This window comes from Pagrus major, chromosome 6 (assembly GCF_040436345.1).
Source record: "Pagrus major chromosome 6, Pma_NU_1.0".
Classification (NCBI taxonomy): Eukaryota; Metazoa; Chordata; class Actinopteri; order Spariformes; family Sparidae; genus Pagrus; species Pagrus major.
The window spans coordinates 25600214-25621195 of record NC_133220.1 but is presented as its reverse complement, the minus strand read 5'-3'; the positions used below and the strand labels follow the sequence as shown (position 1 = coordinate 25621195).

General features: G+C 40.8%; 2 protein-coding genes across 4 annotated transcripts in view; both read left to right on the top strand.

Moving 5' to 3' along the window:
• Nucleotides 1–248: 248 nt before the first annotated feature.
• Nucleotides 249–3072, top strand: LOC140998352 (beta-crystallin B3-like). The gene is made up of 6 exons (XM_073468618.1): nucleotides 249–592; nucleotides 946–1027; nucleotides 1140–1255; nucleotides 1368–1500; nucleotides 2293–2435; nucleotides 2553–3072. Exons 1-6 carry the CDS (start codon nucleotides 303–305, stop codon nucleotides 2881–2883), a joined length of 1095 nt encoding a protein of 364 aa, XP_073324719.1. The 5' UTR covers nucleotides 249–302; the 3' UTR covers nucleotides 2884–3072.
• A 1349-nt stretch (nucleotides 3073–4421) lies between these two features.
• Nucleotides 4422–20982, top strand: part of cita (citron rho-interacting serine/threonine kinase a) — a 42369-nt gene continuing 25808 nt past the window's right edge. For all 3 annotated transcript variants that reach the window (XM_073467385.1, XM_073467384.1, XM_073467386.1), the window contains exons 1-14: nucleotides 4422–4502; nucleotides 4782–4904; nucleotides 5046–5187; nucleotides 5673–5848; nucleotides 7055–7156; nucleotides 10382–10524; nucleotides 11319–11412; nucleotides 11498–11704; nucleotides 11895–12048; nucleotides 13372–13561; nucleotides 17547–17652; nucleotides 18208–18351; nucleotides 18508–18627; nucleotides 20030–20200. In XM_073467385.1, the coding sequence (XP_073323486.1) occupies nucleotides 4803–4904; nucleotides 5046–5187; nucleotides 5673–5848; nucleotides 7055–7156; nucleotides 10382–10524; nucleotides 11319–11412; nucleotides 11498–11704; nucleotides 11895–12048; nucleotides 13372–13561; nucleotides 17547–17652; nucleotides 18208–18351; nucleotides 18508–18627; nucleotides 20030–20200 (1851 nt within the window). In that variant the 5' untranslated portion in view covers nucleotides 4422–4502; nucleotides 4782–4802. The remainder of the gene's footprint in view (nucleotides 4503–4781; nucleotides 4905–5045; nucleotides 5188–5672; nucleotides 5849–7054; nucleotides 7157–10381; nucleotides 10525–11318; nucleotides 11413–11497; nucleotides 11705–11894; nucleotides 12049–13371; nucleotides 13562–17546; nucleotides 17653–18207; nucleotides 18352–18507; nucleotides 18628–20029; nucleotides 20201–20982) is intronic.

The following is a 20982-nucleotide window of genomic DNA, read 5'->3' as shown; positions in this document are numbered from 1 at the left end:
AAAAGGTGGGCAGCACTAGAACATAATGATACATGCAGGTATGAGCATACAAGGTCAGTTTTAAGACACAACTTGGAATATTAATAACATAGTCTCGTTCATATTTTATAAGCAACCACGTTGGCTGCAGCTGTTGGTACGCTGGATGAGGAGAAAGGTAAAGAAACAGGTAGAAGACAGGAAGCTGGAGAGCAAGATAGCTGGGTGGGGCCAATACTGCTGAGTGAGACTGATCTCTGTTCATTCTCTTGGCAGGCAGTCAGTGCGTGTGCCCACTATAGGATCATGGTCAGGATGGCAGCATGGGCAGAGCTGGGCAGCGTTTGCCAGTGTGCCAGGGACAGAGGGGCAAGCCTATTGAGAAGCAGTGTGATGGACACAATGGGTGCGACAGACTTGCTGCATCAACAGGCTTTTTGCTGCTGTGGCCAGAAATAAACCATAAATACCCCCACTGGCCTCAACCGACCGCTCGCCAGGCCTCCACACCCACACACACCCTCACACTGAGACAGACAGGAAAGAGAGAAAAGAAAGAGAAAAGACGGAGAGCGTGGCTTGTACGTGGTGCAGTGAAGCACAAGCCATCCAGGTAAAACAAAAGATGAAGATCATCCCTCTCTCCGACAGGCCTTTCTCTTTTACTCTCTCCCTGTCCCCTCTTCTATCTGCATCCAAGTGCTTGCTTCTTAAGTAGCATTTTGTGCACTAGTCATGTGTTATTCTTACATATACAACTGACAAGATTTGAGTGACAAACAAGTAAAAGTCTGCAAATGTTTCGCTGATATATTAGATTTGTGAACAAGATTATAACCAAGCAGTTGAAAGGAAGACATTTTTATCCTACCAGTGAACCTATTTGAAAGGTTTCTTTTAAAGAGTTAAAATGTCTCTGATGTTGTCACTTATGGCACTAAACTAAGTGATTGCTGTGCTTTGTAGAAAGAAAATGACAGAACAGCAGGGAACCCCAGACCAGCTGCCTGCAGAGAAGGGCCAAGGAGGGGCTGGAGCCACATATAAGGTACCCAACTGAAGAAGTGTGTGTGTATTGAAATAAGTCAGAAATGGAATGAATTGTGACTCTTTGCAATGGTCGAGATCAAACATCATCCAGCTCTCCACCTGTCTTGCAGTTGGCAGTTTTTGAGTATGAGAACTTCCGTGGAAAGAAGATGGAGTTGTCTGGTGAATGTAAAGATGCGTTTGAGAAGACACAGAGAGTCGGCTCAGTCATTGTTGAGTCGGGACCGTGAGTAATCCCTTTATTTTTACTGCTCTGCATCCTCCCTTCTAGTTGTTTGACTTTGTTAAGGATGAATGTGCATGTTTATGCATTGTGCCTTTTCTCCGTGTACCCTCAGATGGGTTGGGTTTGAGCGTCCTGGCTATGCAGGAGAGCAGTTTGTGTTGGAGAAAGGAGAGTATCCTCGGTGGAGCACCTGGAACAACTGCCAGAGTTTCTACAGCCTCTGCTCATTCAGGCCTCTGAAAGTGGTCAGTATTACCGGTACAACATTCAGCGATGGAAGGAGTATTTAGGTCCATTACTTAAGTAAAAGTACTAAAGTCCTGGTCCTGCATTTAAAACCTGTATATAAGTATTATCACTAAAATGTACTTATGATATAGACTGACTACTATAATATTATACTTTGTATTATATCATTAAATCATTATTATTCACACATTAATGTGTATGTTGCATTTTACTGCTGTAGATGTTTATGGTTGAGCTCATTTTAACTTCTTTATGTGCTGTTTGGTAGTTTGATCCACAGCAGTGCATCGCATTTTGTAAGATCATACTGTGTGTGTGTGGCGTCACTGTCCTGTGAGAAGCAGGTATCTTCAAGTTTTCCTTGTGACGATGCGTTATTTGACCCAATCCAAGAGGGTTTTTTCATAGTTTATATATCTTCAGAAGTAGGAGAATTTTCTCAACCCATAAAGAAACACTTGATCCTTCAGTTCTTCACATTCAAAATCAACACAGTTGGAGATAGATGTTTTTTACTGGACAGGAAGAATATGAAAATCTGAAAAGTAACTAAAGCTGTCAGACAAATGTTGCAGAGAAAAAAAGGTACAATATTAGCCCCTTAATGTAGTGGAGTATAAGTATAAAGTAACATAAATTGGAAATTCTTAAGTTAGCTACAAGTACAGTTCAGTTCAGTTTTTACTGAATAACAGTACTTGAGTAAACGTACTTTTTTACATAAACTACTGGTAACATTAGCAGGGGTAACTTACTGTCATGCTCAAACCTGTTGTTTGTCTCTGCAGGACAGCGCCGATCATAAACTCCACCTGTTTGAGAACGCAGGCTATGAAGGTAGAAAGATGGAGATTGTTGACGATGATGTCCCCAGTCTGTGGGCTTATGGTTTCCAGGACCGTGTGGCCAGTGCTAAGGTTATCAATGGAACGTAAGCTGCAACCTCCCCAGTGATTTTTTTTTTTTTTTAAAGAAGAATGTGTATTCTTACTATGTCATTATTATATCCCAGAAATAATGTACACTACTCTTTCTCTCCCCTCTGAAGGTGGGTGGGATATATGTATCCAGGCTACAGAGGGCGCCAGTATGTGTTTGAGCAGGGAGAATTCAAGCACTGGAACGACTGGGGAGCCGCTGCACCTCAGATCCAGTCCGTCCGACGTGTGCGGGACATGCAGTGGCACAAGAGAGGGTGCTATATTGCCCCAGCTCCTGCCCCTGCCCCTGCCCCTGCCCCTGCCCCTGCACCAGCCCCAGCCCCAGCCCCTGCCCCTACACCTCCCAATCCAAATCCCAATCCCACTCCCAATCCCAACCCTACTCCCAACCCTAATCCTGCTCCCAACCCCAAATCTCAAACTCAACCCCAGCCTTAAAACCCACACCTCCAGCACCTCCTACACCAACTGGGGCAAGCTGAAGGCAGCTTGCCAGTCCCTGATCGCTCCACTATGCCCCTTGTTAGCCTAGAATATCTGACTAAGCAAGTTCGGAAAACTGGAACTGACAATAATCATGTAAACATAAACATGTAAATCTGTTGGAAATAAAGGTTTTGGTCCTGATTTTGGTAATGTGTGAATTTTTGTACGCGCATAAAGGAATGTTAGGGATGTGCTTTGTTGAGAGTATTCTAAAGATTGCAAGGTGGTTTGTGAGGCTAATAAGGAGTAATAGTGATCATTTAGATTGGGATACAGCATTAAAAAGAGTGTGGTAATTATGGTTAAAGGGGCACTCCGCCTTTTTAGACTTAATGGTCAGTTTAGGAACAGTAGAAAAATTGTAGGACGGGAGGGGGCTGAATCTTCTATTTAGTTTCATTAAAAAGTGATGTCCTGCATTAGATCTTGGCTGCAAATTCTTGAATAAATTCAATTTAAAGTGGATTTGCATTACAGTAGTGACTGAAGGCAATTCCCACATGGCATCATCAGTTATGGGACACTTCAGTTTGCACAATTCATAATCGTTTTTCTGAAAAATCTATGCTGTAAATTTTTTTTGAGATGGTTCAACTTAATTAAAGTTCCCCTACTGCTTTAAAAATGTGTTAACTGAACCTTGTTTGAATAATTAGGTCAATGTAGTCTTAGGAGTTTTAAAAAATGTTAAAACCAACTGAGTTCAATGGACAAGGTCAACAAACTTGCCCCCCAGAGACATTCAGTCAGTAATAACAAATAAGATCTGCATGAATTATGTTTTTCAAAACAGACATTGGCTGCCTGTTTGATGTTGATGTGGAAAATAAAGCTCTGACACAGATGGAATTGATCTTCTGCATGCAAAACACACCTTTATGACCCATACTAAGCTGTGGGCGCATGTAAAGTCATCCTTTGAAGTAACTACTTGATCTCTTTTATAGATGATACATCTTGCAAGGGGAGGCTGAACTAAAACAGACTATTAAGTAAGAGAAAACACTAAAAGACCCTCCCCTGATCTCCCAGAAAAGATAGAATACTGAAAAATAAAAATTACAATACCCTTCCACTTTTTTCACCTACAATATAACATTGGTTAGAGAAGGTATTTAAAATCATCAGCAGCTATATCTGTCATATTATTAGTATTAGTCATAATATTCAAATATCAAAAATACCTTTCTTCTGTAAGAGGGTTTCATGAGAGTCTGTCATTGTTGAGGTGAGCAACAGGGACAGTGCAAAGTGACAAATCAGTCATTGGTTTAAAACAACAGCTGCGCCCGCCCATAAAATACCAGCCAACCAATCAAACGCCACCTTCATTCAACATCAGTCAATTCAACATCAGTCATTGGTTTAAAACAATAGTTGGACCCGCCCAGAAAATACCAGCCAACCAATCAAACCCCGCCCTCATTCAGCAGGCTCGAGAGGTGGGCAGAGAACGCGCAAAATTTGAAAGTTGACCGGAACCAACGTTGCCGGAGAGGAAAACAGTGTGCTCTCTAGCACGTCAATGTATCTGTGTGTATTGAAACTATAGTTACCTGCATGGCAGTCTGGTGAGTAATGTTATACCGTACTGTTTTGTCTCTGTAAATATATCTGAACGATACTCATGCGTGTCGCATTAACGTTTTGTCTGTTAGCGAAGTTAGCCAATGCTAGCCAACGTTAACTTAGCATGCTAACGGGACGCTTTGTTGACATCTGTTGACAGATTATTTCCTTGGTCTTGCTTGAACCTCATACTACCGTCGTAAATGTCACTAACCCGCTAACATATTACATTTAAGTACACACTTCTTTTCACTTCGACCAACTGTGTTTCATTTGCTCAGGTTATCTGTTGTCAAGAAGCCATGTTGAAGTTCAAATATGTGAGTCAGGGAAGCCTGAAAATGCTGCCTTCCTCTGCGGAGCCCATCACCAGCCGCAGCTCACGACTCAATCAGGTGTTTCAGGTAAAGCAATGTGTCCCTTAGGTGTCCCCATTCTGCTAACAGTATATATGCATCGCCACAAATACTTTGTACAGTTTGAAATCAGCCGCAGTAACTGTCAGTGGCTGACTTCCTTTTCCTGTGTTTATGTATTGTCCTCAGGGCCGAGTCAGCCTGTGTGGGCAGCAGGGAGGATGCACTGTAGGTCGGGAAGAGTTTCTGGAGGCTCTGCTGCTTCTGTACCAAGAGTGTACCTCCCCAGAACTTATGAAGATACATCATGTGGCAAACTTTGTCAAGAAGTGTAAGCATATATTTTACACTTGTGTAAGATTTCTTTGTTTGATATTTGTGGCCAGTCCAATATTTTCCCCACCACATTAATTGACTTTTTTTCAGTAATTAGTTCTGCTTTAAGGCATACCTATTTATGTTTTTAAACCTTTATTTGGCAGTTGCTGTTTTGCATACCATGATACTTTTATTCTGTTTCTAGTTTGCAGTTTTTACACCATAATGTCAAATCATACCAAAAAGAGATCACTGAAATTTGTATTCAACAATTAGCAAATACAGGCCATATAACCAATACTGGCATGTTGTTTTCAAGACCAGCCAGATTTTAGAAGAATTTATTTAATAACTGTATCAGCATGTAACTGTGTATCTCTAATAGAATATGTTATTTGTGGTATATTTGATTGTCACATCCTAAAAGTTGTTTCACCTCATTCCTCAGAGACTATTGGTGTAAAACCTGTGTGTCTTTGTGTGTGTCTTCTCAAACAGTTTCTGAAGTGGTCTCAGAGCTGCAGGACCTGCAGCCTTGTCTTAATGATTTTGAAGTGCGTGCAGTGGTGGGTCGTGGTCACTTCGCCGAAGTCCAAGTGGTCCGGGAGAAGGCCACTGGGGATGTTTGTGCCCTGAAAGTCATGAACAAGACAGTGTTACGCACTCAAGAAAATGTAAGATTCATATGGTTTCAGTAAGTCGAAATACTGTAACAGTAAAATATAGAAAATACATTTTAAAAAGGTTGTTTCCATTCTTTTTTCATCAATGTTGTGGCTTTTCCACATTATAGGTCTTTTATATGGATGCCATTGTTATATGTGACAGGAGGAAAAACACAGGGGAAAATAATAGATTAAAGGGCTGCTGAATTCAATTTAGTGGCTTCAGTTTCATGGTCCTGGTACTCTGCATGCTGGCTCACTGTCACACTGTCAAGGCTTACTTGGACATGAAGCCATTGTTAATGTTGTTAGTAACACCTGTGCTTTTCCAGCTGTGACAAATCAAAATGTCTGCGGTGGCCTATTTTTTCTGAGTATTTCTTTCAACCACTGTCAAAAGCTGAAGCCAAGCTCAGTTGCTGCAGGAGTTATGATTTGTGAATTGTAAAGGTTCAGTAATGACTTTAGACACATTTCATATAACCATGACATGGACATTCAAATGAACTAAGGATTTCTTTTTAATATATATGTAATATTGACACTGTCAAATACTGACTACAAAACTGTGCTGTTTATCACAGAATAAACATGAATAATAAGAAGAAAGTAGTCAAGAAGAAAAGCATGTGCACAGCTTCAGTTGTAGGACACAGTGTCCTATGCAAGTGTTGTGATTTTCATTTTTGCGTTCATTTTTTTGTGTGTTAACCTACTTGCTGTTCCAAAGTTGCAGTCTGTAAAAGGCCCACTGGAGGGTGCTGTAGGGTTAAATACAACAACAAATGTGGGTACATTATTTCACAGCTGTGCACTCTGGCATGTGACTAACAGAGCAGATTTGAGTCAGAATAGTGCATGAGCTGCGACATGAGTCTGGAGTGAGCAATACAATGAACAACTTGTCTGAACAAGAAATGTTTTGCTCATGCCACCTGTAACTACTTAACATAATTCTAAATGGCAATCCACTTATAAAACTAGCAACATGAACTGAAACCAGGAAAGGAAAGCAGCAATTGTTATCATCAACATGTGTAATATGTGCATTAAGGTATCCTATGGTTTAACTGAAAGAATCCTCAAAGTTTACATTTAAACCCCATTAAAGCACTTAAGATGGTAGCCTGATATATGGCTGATATATTAATCATAGTAACAATTGCAGCATTGCTATTGCGTACTCATGCATATTCCTTTTCAATTCTTCTCCAGGTGGTTTTTCATGAAGAGGAGCGGAGGATCCTGGCTCTGAACAGCAGTCCCTGGTTCCCACAGCTTCTCCATGCCTTCCAGGATAAAGAGCACGTCTACCTGGTGAGGCTGCAGGATTTTTCTCTGATCTTGATGATGTACAAAAATCACTCTTTTACATACATATGTTCTCTACAGAAGAATCTCCCCATATTATGCTCATTTTCAGGTTCATACTTTGATTTCGGTGTCTTCTCAAAAATGTTTACATGCTTTAGAGTTAAAAAAAACACATTATTTTTCTGATACAGTCCATTGCTGCAGCACCTCTGTCTGTTCACCCTCTGTCTGAATGCTCCATATTGGTGCCTGTCTCTTTAAGGCCCCCACCTCCCAATAAGCCTGCTCTGATTGGTCAGCTGTCATGGGCCTGAGCAGAAAACGCACACCATGTTTTCACATCGACTCCAGTTGTGTTATTGGAGTGACATCTGTGCTGGGGGCATGGCTGAGGGTGGTGACTGTATAGTTGTGACATCACAACCTTACACAAGTCCTGACATATTATTTGTAGGTGCAGCTTCTGAATCAGCTGTGTGCATGTCTCCGTGGATTGAATGTTTTGATACTTTCACAGTATTTATGTAGCACATAGACCTGCTTAATAATCTAAAAAGAGATGGAAATCTCACTTTCTACAATATGAGATCTTTTAAAGCAGCTTTTGTAAATTGCCATCAGCCAAAGGGGTGTAATGGGGTGTTCATGTGCCAAGCAAATGGAACACATTATGTCGTACTTGGTAGGAGTAAAATGCATTTTTTAAACTGGGGTCATACATGCCTTTATGTTGTTCCATATGTCTGGAGTTATTGGTCTTTTAACTGAAGTATACTTACTGAAAATAACTTGATGTTACTGTGGTCCCATCTCAACAACTGTTAACTGTTTTAATTGCAGATTTTTATGTTGTCTGAAAGATCTGGAGTCGTTCAAATCACCCGCAATAGCACCATCTATGATAATATGGTTTAACATTGTTTGTTGTGGCAGATTAAATTAATGTTCATGATGTTATTTTATAGGTGTGGTGACTTTCACAGAGAGTAACATATTATAAAGTCAGCTGTTTTGAATGATAACTTTCGTGTGAGTTGTTGGGGTTTTCACTTGAAATCTTCAGTTCCATTTATTTAACTGAGCTTAAATCTATGTAGTAGCAATGGCATACAACAATTGTCGTAGAAGCTGTCAGAAGCACCCTGAACTAATTCAAATAGAGTAAAACTTGATTATATTATAATAACAATGTAGGAGACAAACAAACCTATGTGTCTCTCAGAAGAGAAAATTCATCTTTGTATAGTGGTTTCAAGACAAATAGCCTCAGAGGGGAATGTTTTTTGGTGTGTACTTTGTGTTGGTTGACAGTTACTTGGTAAATGACACTCCTCAATGTTGGCTTTGTGATCTACCTATGATTAATATATTTTCCCAGCATTTTAGGAAATATCAATGTTTGCCATCATAACCACAGTTACATGACAAAGAGAACAATAGTCGGTATGTCTTTCCCTTGCTGTACTCAAAAACTAGAAGTTGAGCCTGATCTCCATCACAAGTGAAAAAAATCCACCAAAACTGCGGTCGCTGGGCCCAGCTATTGCTCAAATGAAATCTTTAATGTGTATAAGTTGCCTGCTTCTACACCCAGTGTCTTGTTTTCTTTTCTTTTTTTTACTTGTTTTATTCAGCGTGCAACATAGCCTATTTTTATATGAAGCAGTGTGCAAGACGGCTCTATTTCTGCGTTTTCTTTCACAGTTGTGCTTTCCGTAATGTGACTAATGGGACAGGTGGATCAGTCAGAATAGTACATGAGAAGTTATAGGAAGGAATCTGAAGTGAGCATTGAGAGGAATAACTTAATATGTAGAAGAAATGCTTTGAAGTCCGGGGATAGTAATTCTCTTTCAAAGGGGGGGGGGGGGGTTCACCTAGCAGCTACTTCAAAGTTGTGTTATTATGTTAGCATCATGTTAGCTTGCAGGCTAGCCACCAGTACAGCCATGCGTCACCAGGGTTTTGTTCAGATTAACAACATTATTCAGTGCTGGCAACTCTTCCGAATGGGGCCTCTTAGGTTCTGAGTGCAGTCTTTGAGCCTGGCTGTGATTTAGTAGCTTACTGCAACTAAAATCACAATGCCACAATCCAGAGACTTAGACTGAAAAACAGTGATAAAAATCCAACAATCAAGAGAGCTAGCCGTTTCCAAATGCAATCAGTAAAACACCCTCTGGATCACTGGATGTACTTGTCGTGGATATAAAGAATTAATAGGTGATCTTCACATTTGACTGTAGTTATTTCCCAAAATGTGTCCCTCTAAACATCTTATCTTCAGCCATTATACACAGTGTCAATTTTGTCCTCACAGAGAGTGTCCATTGTAATCATCTTGAAGGCTCATGTTTTCTCTGATGACCTATTAGACTTTCTTAGGGTGTAAGAAAAAGCACACTGTATACTGCCCTTTGCTTTTCTTTCACTCACCCCCTCTCCTCATACCTCCCATCATGCCCCCTACATGCATGTCTCCATTCTTCCTCCTCCTCTCTTTTCACTCCCCCTCTGTCTCACCCTGCTCCCTAACTGAGCATGGAGGAAAATACAAAGCATCCATCTTTATCCGTGTGTCAGAGAGGCACCCAGTCTCCCTGTTGCTAGGTAACACTGGAGAATGCTCCCCTTCATTCAGACTCGCCGACCATTCATGCACCGGGGGCTCTCGCCTGTTATGGCTGCCACCATATAGCTCAAATCAGCCTGACCAATGGCTTTCATCTCAGCATGCAGAGAGCAGAAAAGAGAACTTGAGTCAGACATGACCGAGGTTGATTTGTTTTTCCAAACTTTTAAGATGCTTATTAGGGTGTCTTGGTTTTTTGTTGTTGTGGCATGTTGTTTTGACTGTAAACATGCCTTGTTTTTGCCTGTGTCTCAGACAAGGCTATTGCAGTTATTGTTGGTGTATTTTTAGCTATTCAAGACCAATCCTTTGACTGCAGTATCATAGATAAATCTGCAATAGTTACATCCTGTGTTACATAACAAGAATCTATAATGAGGAGAACCACCCTATAAGCTTAAGCTGAATAGATCTTTGATGTACGCTCAGACACGTGCTCCTACACTTGTTGCGTTGGTTTTCATTCTAAATATAGGCCTATTTATAGACATTCATAAATCTTTCAACAGCATGTTCATCTTAATCTAATTCAAATTCCAAGTGCTGGCCATAGTTTTACCCTGTCAGTTTTTGACTGCATGCAAATGTCTCTTCAGGCAATGGAGTACTTGCCAGGCGGTGACCTGATGTCCTTGCTAAACCGATACGAGGATCAGTTCGATGAGACCATGGCTCAGTTCTATTTGGCCGAGCTGGTAGAGGCCATTCATGCCGTCCACCAGCTGGGCTATGTCCACAGGTAAGAGATCAGCCACAGATAAAGGACTGATGTTTCAAGGCTTTGAGGAAAAACACAATTAAAGAAGGAGGGCTAAAGATTTGAAGTTAGTCCTGGTACTCTTACATAGCCCTGTCACGGTATATACTTTTTGTTGGGCAATATTATTGTCGTAAGTCAGCAAAAATGATCAAAGTCATGTACACACATTGAGAAGTCGATAAGATACATACAGTAAGATATATTTGTACAATAACGTAATTAATGTGAAAGGCCTACTCTTAGATCTTTCTTTCGTTTGCATTTTTGCTTTCACTTTGAAGGCCAATAACTCTTAAAGGTGCACTATCTAACTTTTTTGGTAACAATCTTGGTTATTTAGTCCAATATTATTAAACTGTAGGACTTCTAGATGGGGAGTGTGGTCTTTTTGTTCTCACTCCACCACCCACTCAAAATATAAGCCTATTTTGCTCTGTTTACAAACATAAATATAAACATATGTCTTTAAGTACATCTAAAACTCATCTTAGCTCTTAAAACTGCAATTCTTTGCATCAAGGCCTCTATCTCTGTTTATAGGCCTGTGAAAGTGTACGTAGTGCACCTTAACTCAAGAGTTAAGTAGACATGAGAAATGTAGCATTGTAATTTAACCTGGAGCAATGTGTGTGATGTTATGTAACACCAAAAACATTGCTGGAGTTTACAAATGTATTCTGTTATCATCAGAGCGTCAGACACATAACGGTACTCAGGCAACAAACAGCTCTGTAAAAGCACTGTCAAATCCATTCTAAACTATCCACTTGCAGAGATGTCAAACCAGAGAACGTTCTCATCGATCGCACTGGTCACATTAAGCTGGCAGACTTTGGATCAGCTGCCAGGCTCACTGCTAACAAAACAGTAAGTAGATTACAGAGTTTGTTCTGTGTATTAACTTCAGGATGCTTGAAGGTGACATCATCATGTTTTATTGATGTGGTTCCAGGTGGCAGCGCCCACAGTGCCTGTTGGGACCCAGGACTTCCTCTCCCCTGAGGTCCTGGCAGCCATGAGCGGGGGCTCTCACAACACCTACGGCATTGAATGTGACTGGTGGTCCCTTGGAGTCATAGCGTATGAGATGATTTATGCCAGGTCACCGTTTTCTGAAGGCACTTCCACCAAGACAATCCACAACATACTAAACTTTCAGGTACTGATCTCTACCTGTACCCACATTAATCACAGCTTGTGATCTGCAATGGTCTGTAACTTCCATATGAATGAAGAACTGTCTACTTACATTCCCGGTATTCTCAATGGAAATGTGCAGTCTGATTTAGTAATATCTGATCAGTATATTCATTATGTAATGAATCCTTGTTCATGTTGTTTGCCCCCAGCGTTATCTTAAATTTCCGGAGGAGCCGCGGGCCAGTAAGCAGTTTGTAGACCTGCTGCAGAGACTGCTGTGTGGAGCCAAAGAGCGACTGGGTTTCCAGGGACTCCGCTGTCACTCTTTCTTTTCCAGTGTAGACTGGAACAACTTGAGACAAGGTGAGGAGATTTCCTCTCCCTTGAGACTCTGTTCTGCTGTCTTTCCTGTGAAAATGCTCAATTTGCCTTGAAATGACAGTGTCGCTGTAATCACATTACTGGACAGATGATGTATGACTAGCTGTCAAATATCAATGTTGTTTATAATACACATAAGTGTACTGCATGCATGCAGTTGCACATAGACTAAAAACAGCATTTGCATTGCCAGTGGTGTTGTCGGTAGTAAAATAATGAGATTCTGTCTGCCGTTGGCAGTAGGCCAGCTCTTTCCTGAGGAGGAGAATGGGAGGGAGGCAGAGACAAGAAGCGCGGCAGACAGAATAAAGATCTGCAACTCATCTGCTTCTCAACAGACGCAGCACAAATCTTTTCACGCTAGCGACAGCAGACACACTCTCTGTGGCGGAAATACACGTGCGTTTGTTGGGCGTCATTGTTGCCATCAGATCTGAGACTGAATGACAAAGAGTTTGACATTTTCACCTGACCAGCTGTGGGAAAACAAACCCCCACTAACATTCACATTAATGGACATTTTCAGTGAAGCACGGTCACATTAAAGAACCACAGCTCTACAGTGGCTCTGTAATTTCAAACGTATAGCTGCAGGGGTGGTGAGTGTTTCTTTTGCTGTGCAGAGTACTTCATGTCTTTGGATGAATAAACCGTCCTTTCTGTGATTCTGAAGCAATTATCAAACATTCTTATGCTGGTCAGTTCTTCTGAGCTGTTTTCCACTCGTAATATCCCCATCAACGCTGAATATTTAGTCAAATAAATCCTCACTGTTATCAGCAGACTATGATACAGAGCTTTCTTGTGCCTGTGTTTGTTGAAGAGAAGATTTATTGATTCCCCCCTTCCCCCCCTGAGTGTTAATTGTTTTAATTCATTGTCTTTGAGTAATAAATATAAATGCAATACAGAAAAGAGACTCACAGGCACGAATGTTTGTATTAAAAATACAGAATTGATTTATTGATAATTGGACACAGATAGAGCTTTATGCTTCAGCTTTGGCTCCAGCTGATTAGCTTGCTCTGCTGCAGTGAGGGAGAGTGAGCGAGCATGTGTATATGAGAGAGAGAGAGAAGGAGGGAGGGAGGGACAGAGAGGCAGCATGTGCATCAACGCGCGACTTACCGCACTCTAGGCTCCCACCACTCTCCTCCGTTCCTCCTCCCTTCCTTTCTCTCCCTTTTCTCCTTGTTGTGTTTTTTTTTTATTTTTTCCATTTTATTTTTACTACTTTGTGCGCCGCTGCTTCCTTTTCTTCCCCTTGCCCTCTCTTACTTCCTCCTCTCATCCTTTCTCCTGCAGTTCTCCCGCCTTTTGTTCCTGCGTTGCACGCTGAAGATGACACCTCTAATTTTGAGGAGCCGGAGCAGGCAGCCCCCCGGCAAGCCTCAGCAGCCCAGCGAGGAGCTCTGCCAGCGGGCTTCCAGGGCCAGGATCTGCCCTTTCTAGGCTGGTTCTTCAGCAGAGCGTTGACAACATTGGCCAAAACTGAGTAAGTGCTACCTGTTTACTAGGCATTGTTTGGCTTTTTTTCCCCTCTGTAATGCAGAGACCTCCTGCATACATCTCTCTAACACACCTTTGTTGGTTAAACACCCCATGCTACCATTGGCTGCTTTTCTGCCTTTAGACTCCTCATTACCATGACAACATATTCCAGGTAGCTTGTTTCGAGTGACCTAGTGTGGTGCCCCGGGCAGTTGGTGTTGTGTCCCTGTCATTAGTGTTGTGCCTGTTGGGTCCAGAATGGGTTTGGCCGTATGCTGTGTCAGACAAGGAGTGAGGGAGGGGAGGGATCTCCCTGTTCTCTGCTGCTCTCTCCTTCTTCTGGTTCCTGATTATGTTCTTGGGGGGGTCACACGCAGTTGATCCGATGCATAGATAGATCAAATGAATGGACCGGAGGATGTGAGCTGGCATTATCTTGCCATGCCGCTGATTGGTATGCGGCTGAGTGTGTCAATGAGGGTTTGCTGAGAGGTGGAACCCCAGACATAGACACACTCCCACCCTTGCTGCTGTTATTGTGCTTTTCTCTGTTACTGTGCAGCATAATGGGCTTCTGACTTTTATAGCATGGGTTTTGGGACTGTAATCATCCCTAATGGTGTTTGGCTTCTTAACCTCTGATAATAATGCAAGAGGATGGGTTTCATTTCTTATAGCCCCATGGCAGTGCTCTCGCAGGTTAATGGTCCTGGAGACTGCGGATCATGACAGCAGCAGCAGCAACAGAAAGGGAAGAAAAAGCGTTAGCAGATTAGACAGGGAAAAGGATGAGAGCTCAGATTGGGGGAGAGAATCTATTTCTATGGTTACTACCGTTTTTTTCTCCCAGTCCCCACCCCCATCTTTACCCGTCTCATCTCCTCCTCTTTTTTTTTTCTTCCTCTTCTAATGTCTCTGTCCCTTGCTGTTACACCATCAGTCATCTGCTCATGGTTTTTAACTGGAGCCAGTCATTTTCTTTTTGCTGCATTTGATTAAGAGGAGCTCAGAGCTCATAGAATGTGTCAAATCTGTGCGTGGGCGCATGCATATGCGTGTACACATTCTTCATTACAAACCCCAAAAAGGGAAGGGAACTGAATGAACCCAGAGCCACTGACAATGAATTGCTAATCATTTGTTTTGGAGGTTTGCATTCTGTGTGAACTTGTCTGTCTAATTCCTCATTTGTAGAACCCAACAACAAAATCCCCTTAACAGCTTGCCTCAAATTTATAAGGAGCTGTCTGCCGTTTACTGTCAGAAAAACATCTTTGCAAGGTGGCTTGAATAAGGGCTCATAAACTTCTGCTTTCTTGTCTCCTCAATAGTCTGCAAAAAATTCTCTTTTAGATGAATTTGATGTTGAACATTGACATAAAGATTTTTGTTTGTTAGCTTTTTGCTTTTGTTTTTGAGTATATCTATAGTTAGATGGTCAGTCAAGAGCAGGATATCTTGGCAAGTACTATATCCATGAATGAATACTGCCAGATGGACACAGAATTGATATTCATGATCCCCAGAGGATGATTCCTAATAATTCGGGTGACGAACTTGCTTTTCATTGGTTGCCATCATCTAGTCGGAATCGCACCATGGCATGGTATCTCATTGACTAATGACCCAATGTTCAAGTAACCAGCTGAGGACAGTCGTGGTCTTTGGAGGATGTACTTAATGTTCATAATGACCCTCTCACATGTCCTCTAGTGTCACCATCAGGCCAAAATCTCCATTTGAACACAAAAAAACAAATCTAAATGACCAAATTGTTGAATAAAATTGTGTAACCTGTTTATGCTCCACAGCAGATACACTGTTTTTAATCGACAGCAACGCACATCCTAATTAAGCATAATTAATAAGGTCACATGCATGCAGGACTATGTTTCAGTCACCTGTGACATCTAAGATGGTATATTAAAAGGTCTGTCTATGTATTAGAGAGGTAACTTTGCACTAAAACAAGCTTGAACAAAAAGTTGTTAATTTTTCACTGTGTTATCTGGGGTTCAGATTATCCCATCTTCTTTGAAAACCATTTCTTAAAGTGTACTAATCAACTCTATGTGGGCCACTGTGTTCCAGATTCTAATTTGAACAGACATGATGAGATTTGATTATTGGTTCCTCCAACATTGTTTTTTGGTGTTTTTTTCTTCGTCTGGTTTAAGCACAGGATTGAAATGACAAATTACAGTGAGTGGTGATTTTCACTTTCTCAAAAATTACTGAAGGTTCTCGTTGTATTCATTGTGTTGTCTCTTCTGTTGTGTGTTTGTCTGCATTTTCTTCAGCGTGTGCATTATTGTGTGAATATATGTGTTCTGTTCCATTTCTTTACCTGATCAGTGCTGCAGAGCCTTTAACTTGCATCCTTTCCCTGAATCCCTCGTCTCTTTGATTCTCTTCAATAATGCAGTCTGCACTGGCTACTCATTTATTTTCCCTCCACAGTACAAAGACATGACAACTATCACATTCCCCAGTCAGGAGAAGACTGGCCAGGCATTTTTTCTCTCATAAAAAATATTTATTTTATGTTTTGGCTCTGTGATTGTTAGAACAGTACACATATTACCCTGACCACATTCAACACAATATTTATATTCACCGTGATTTTCAATTGAAAGCATACATAACAAAAAGTGAGAAGTGGGAAACAGTAGAAGAGGGCAAGGAAGAGATCCATCCTCCCTCCATACTCAGAGTTTGAATTCACCATTAATAGAAAAATCATACAACTGAATGCATTAAAACCTCAGCTGGGAACATTTAAATTGTCATATTATCTGTACAGTAGCCTCCCAAAACTGTTCAACTCAGCACTGGAGAACTTAATGAATTTTTATGTCTAACATTAATTTTTAATTGGCAGATTCAGCTAAATTTGCTTCTTCATTTAGATTCCTGTGAAATAGACTCTTCAGGGTGTTGCTGTTTTGTCATTGATATGAGCCAAATGTGTGTGCGTTTCTTTATACTCTCCATATATACTGTATATCCATACTGTCAATGTGTGTGTGTATGTCAGGGGGATGTTTTTCGATGCAGAGGCGAAGGGAGCAGTGCTCGCTTTCGTGATTATTTTTAACACTGTGACTCAGACTGAGTCAACTTTATTAAAGATCCCACTGCGGTATTTGTGAACTCATTCATACGGAGCCATTCATTTATTTACAAGACTTCTGTTTCTGTCTGTTCTCTGGTCAAGAGAAAGGTAAAAAATGACTTTGTGCTCTCAATTATTCCCTAAGAATGGAAACAAAATAGGACATCACCTTACATAAACAAGAAAAATGAGTGCAACAGACTCACTACAGACCAACCCCAAGCAAAAGCATAGCCCAAATTCTCCTGTCACATTATTTTGTCAGGCAAACAGCAGTTATTCCCAGGTCTGCACTGCTGTTTTGTTCATGTGGTCTGTTTATGTACTACGATGAATAAAATATTCTCTGCTCTTTCTCACTTCAAATAATACTCTGTTGAATGTTATCCAAATTGTTGTCAGTATTCTTATTGTTATGACAAGATATTATTCAGAGGACTTTTCTTTAAAAAGGAAACTGTATTCAATACTTATTTTTATGCTCTCAGTGTCTGTTGCTCATTTATGATGTGTGGGTGTTGTGTCTGCATTTCAGCCAGCTTAATTACAACTACAATACTGTCAAGGCTCGTTGTTACATGATGTGGCATGATGAAGCGTTCACATACCCTCTTTATGTTCAACTGATATGATTTGTGATATTTTTGAGTGTTCTCTACATTCTTACATGTCTTCATGTATGCTTTTATAATCTACATTTGCTTAAATTTGGTGATATATCTGTCTAGACAGACTAAGTGAGAAGCAGTGGTATTCACACATCAGGTGCACCATGTTTACTTTGATGTTTGCTATGCAAATGAGGCATGTATTGTTTGCGTTTGGCTTAAACAGAACTTAACATCTCTCTCTATATATATGTGCATGTTCTCAGGTCAGTCTCTGCAGGCCTCAACTCTCCTGCTAAGACCAACTCCATGGAAAAGAAGCTGCACCTTAAAAGCAGAGAATTACAAGAAACTCAAGACAAATGTCACAAGGTGAGGCTGAACCTTTTATGCCTTTTTTGTGCTTTTATGTTTCAGTAATTCATTTCTAGCCTTTATGACAAACCCGTTATTCTTATTTTCAATTGCAATTGCAGAGCAATCAAGCAAGCCAGACATGATTCAAATAAGACCACTGATGGTTGGCTGGAAACTTTGAAACTGTATTTTTGTAAATCCATATTGTAGAACTTTGTTCTGAGCAAAAGATGGTTCCATCATGGGTTTTATTACCAGACGTCCTGAGTTTATTCTGGCTGGGTGGCTTAACATGGATCAAGCAGGCTTCTGGTGCTTCTGTAAGAAGCCAAGTTAATTATGTTGTGTGTACACCATTACAACATTTTTTTTTCTTGAAGCCTTCTGATTTGGGTGAAAATGGGGTCAAATAAATCGGTATTCATCAGAATATGAGGCTGATGATTATGCTTCTTCATTTCTGCTGCATTAAGGCAAGAGATGTAACACAAACCTCTAAATATTGTTGTAAGTTGTCTAACTTCAGTAAATTTGCAAATAAACTAATTGTGGTGTGCTCTCTGGACCCAGATGGAGCAGGAGATCTCCAGGTTCCAGCGTAAAATGACTGACCTGGAGTCAGTGCTCCACCAGAAGGATGTGGAGCTCAAGGCATCCGAGACTCAGAGGAGCATCCTGGAGCAAGACCTCGCCACCTACATTACTGAGTGCAGTGTGAGTCATAATAACAACTCTGTCTGCATGTGTGCAGAATTTAAGGGAATGTGTTTTTTTTCACATTGGTTTTGTCGCCGTCCTCGATACCTCAAAAATCAGTATTGATTTGAACGAACAGCAGCCTTGAGTTTGTGTGCACATATGTGTTTGCAGAGCTTGAAGCGAAGCTTGGAGGAGGCACGTGTGGAGGTCTCCAGAGAGGATGACAAGGCCATGCAGCTGCTGCACGACATCCGTGAACAGAGCAACAAGCTGCAGGAAATTAAAGAGCAAGTATGTAAATCTTCTCATTGGTATGATACTTCGTCTCCTCCCACTCATCACGATAATGATGTGGTGCATTTGGAGATTTTTTATAAACACTTCAAGGTATTTATAGTTAAAAAATATGTAATGAAAGGGAGGAAATGCCGTCATATTGCATTTGCAAAGCCTGGTTTTATTTTAGGAAATTCTTCCACTTTCCGCAGCATCGTGTTTATGCCATTATAGCTGATAAATAAGTAGCAGAAGCGACAGAGATTATACGTTGCTCGGTGTGTCCCTGCTTCACAGGCAGGGCTTCCCCACTGAGGACTCCCTTGTCCTCCACACTCATAAAGGTCGTCCCTGCAGATGGCATCCCTGCAAGGTACAAAAGTGCAGGAGACATTACTCAAGAGATTCAGCCACCCTCCTCCCAGGGGATAGACACACAGCACTTACAATTTTTTAATCAACATTTCTGATTCAAAACACAAATTAATGTTGAACTTGGAAATATTTTTACAGACAAAAACACTCATCGGCATGAATGAAATCTGGGCTGTAACAGATACAACACATCATCCCTCATTAACAAGTTCATTGTTCATTGGTCTAAAATCAGTGCACAGGAAGTGACGAATCAAAGAGCGAAGAGCTTTCCACCATCAGTGTAACATGTTGTCTCTGCAAAGATTTTCAGAGACGTAAGCATTTATTTTCCTTTCACTTGTAGTCTATGTAGTGCATAGTTGCCAACTACACCTTTGAAGTGGTAATCCTTGAGTTGTTATCTTAGAATTTGACTCTTTCAGTGGTAAATAGTCATTACTGCAGTGCACTGCAGTTTCTATAGAACTGCACAACGAAATAGTGTCAGCACATCAGCGAAGTATATCTTTGTCTGTGTAGCATTGGCAGCAATCGTTGCCTGTCCTAAGAGCTCTGTTCCTCTGTACGGGCTGTGCCAAACAAACTCCTACTGCTGTTGTATCTTGTCAAAACGTACACAAGAAAACTTGCCAGTGTTTTTTTTTTTTTTTTTGCAGAAAAAGCCAATGTAAAATGGTAGACCTATTTTTAAAAAAAAACCAACAAAAAAAACAGCACTTCTGAAAGTTGGCATATGTTAAAACATTTTAAAATGTCATGGCTTGTTGTGTCCTCGAAAAACGTTTGAAAACAAAGCAGTTTGCTTTTCCTGCGAAAGAAAAATACGTTTTCCAAGAAAATAAAAACTGCTCTTCTCACTTAGATGACAATAGTCATTTGTCTCCAGCTTGTACAAAATGAGTGTGATCACAGCTCAAAGTCCTTTGGCAGGTTTTAAAATGTCAATTATATGCAATCAGCACTCACATGTTCATGAAGATACAGCTGATGTTCAGAGAGCAGTTTTTCTCCCATATCGATGATCACTGTGCTGTCTCAGGAGTACCATGCCCAGCTGGAGGAGATGCAGGTTACCATCAGGCAGCTGGAGGAGGACCTGTCAGCTGCCCGACGCCGCAGCGACCTCTACGAAGCCGAACTTAGAGACTCCAGGAATACAAGTGAGGAACTCAAAAGGAAAGCTGTGGAGTACCAGCAGAGAATCCAGAAGGTATGTTTGCGCCAGAGATGCTCGTTGGTCATTCAATGTCAATGCAGATATTTGTCAAGTCACTCTATGCTTTGAGCAGCTGTAAATGTACCAACTCAAAACATCAAAAGCAGCCAGATAAAATGTGTATTCTGTATGAAACTATAAATGAGGGCCACAATTGTGCATTAAACTACCTTACAATGGGACAAATACCTAATGCTGAGAGAGAAGAGGTTGATTTGTGTTTTGTTTTTTGTCGCTCAGTCATTTAACTCTTACCCTTGTTTTAAAAGAGCCAAGCAAACAATCTGCAATCATACAAATGATGCTACCCTTTCCTTTTTGGTTTGTTTTGCCGTGTTTTATAAAACTGGATTCTATCAACCCAGCAAAATTGAATCTAAAATTGCAGACCACTTAGGTAATGTGATAGATAATGGACTTGCAGTAAATGCCAAATGTTTTCTTGCAAAACACATTACATTTGATGCTACAATATGATTGTGCTTGTTGGTGCCTCAAAGTGACCTGAGAATATTTGATATTCATTCTCAGCCTAAAAATAATCTATTTATGTGCAATTTATCAAAGCCACTGATTTATAAATTCTTCAAAACTCAAAAATAACTTTAGTCCAAGTAATATCTTACGCTATTTGTGAACACTGCAGTCAACAGTATACGTCAGTGCCTACACAAATTGTGGCCCAAACAACCTCACTTGAAATTGTTTGGTCACATGGTTTGGAAGCCCTCTAAATGCCCCCATGTTGGACGTGTTCTGGATACACCTGACTGGGA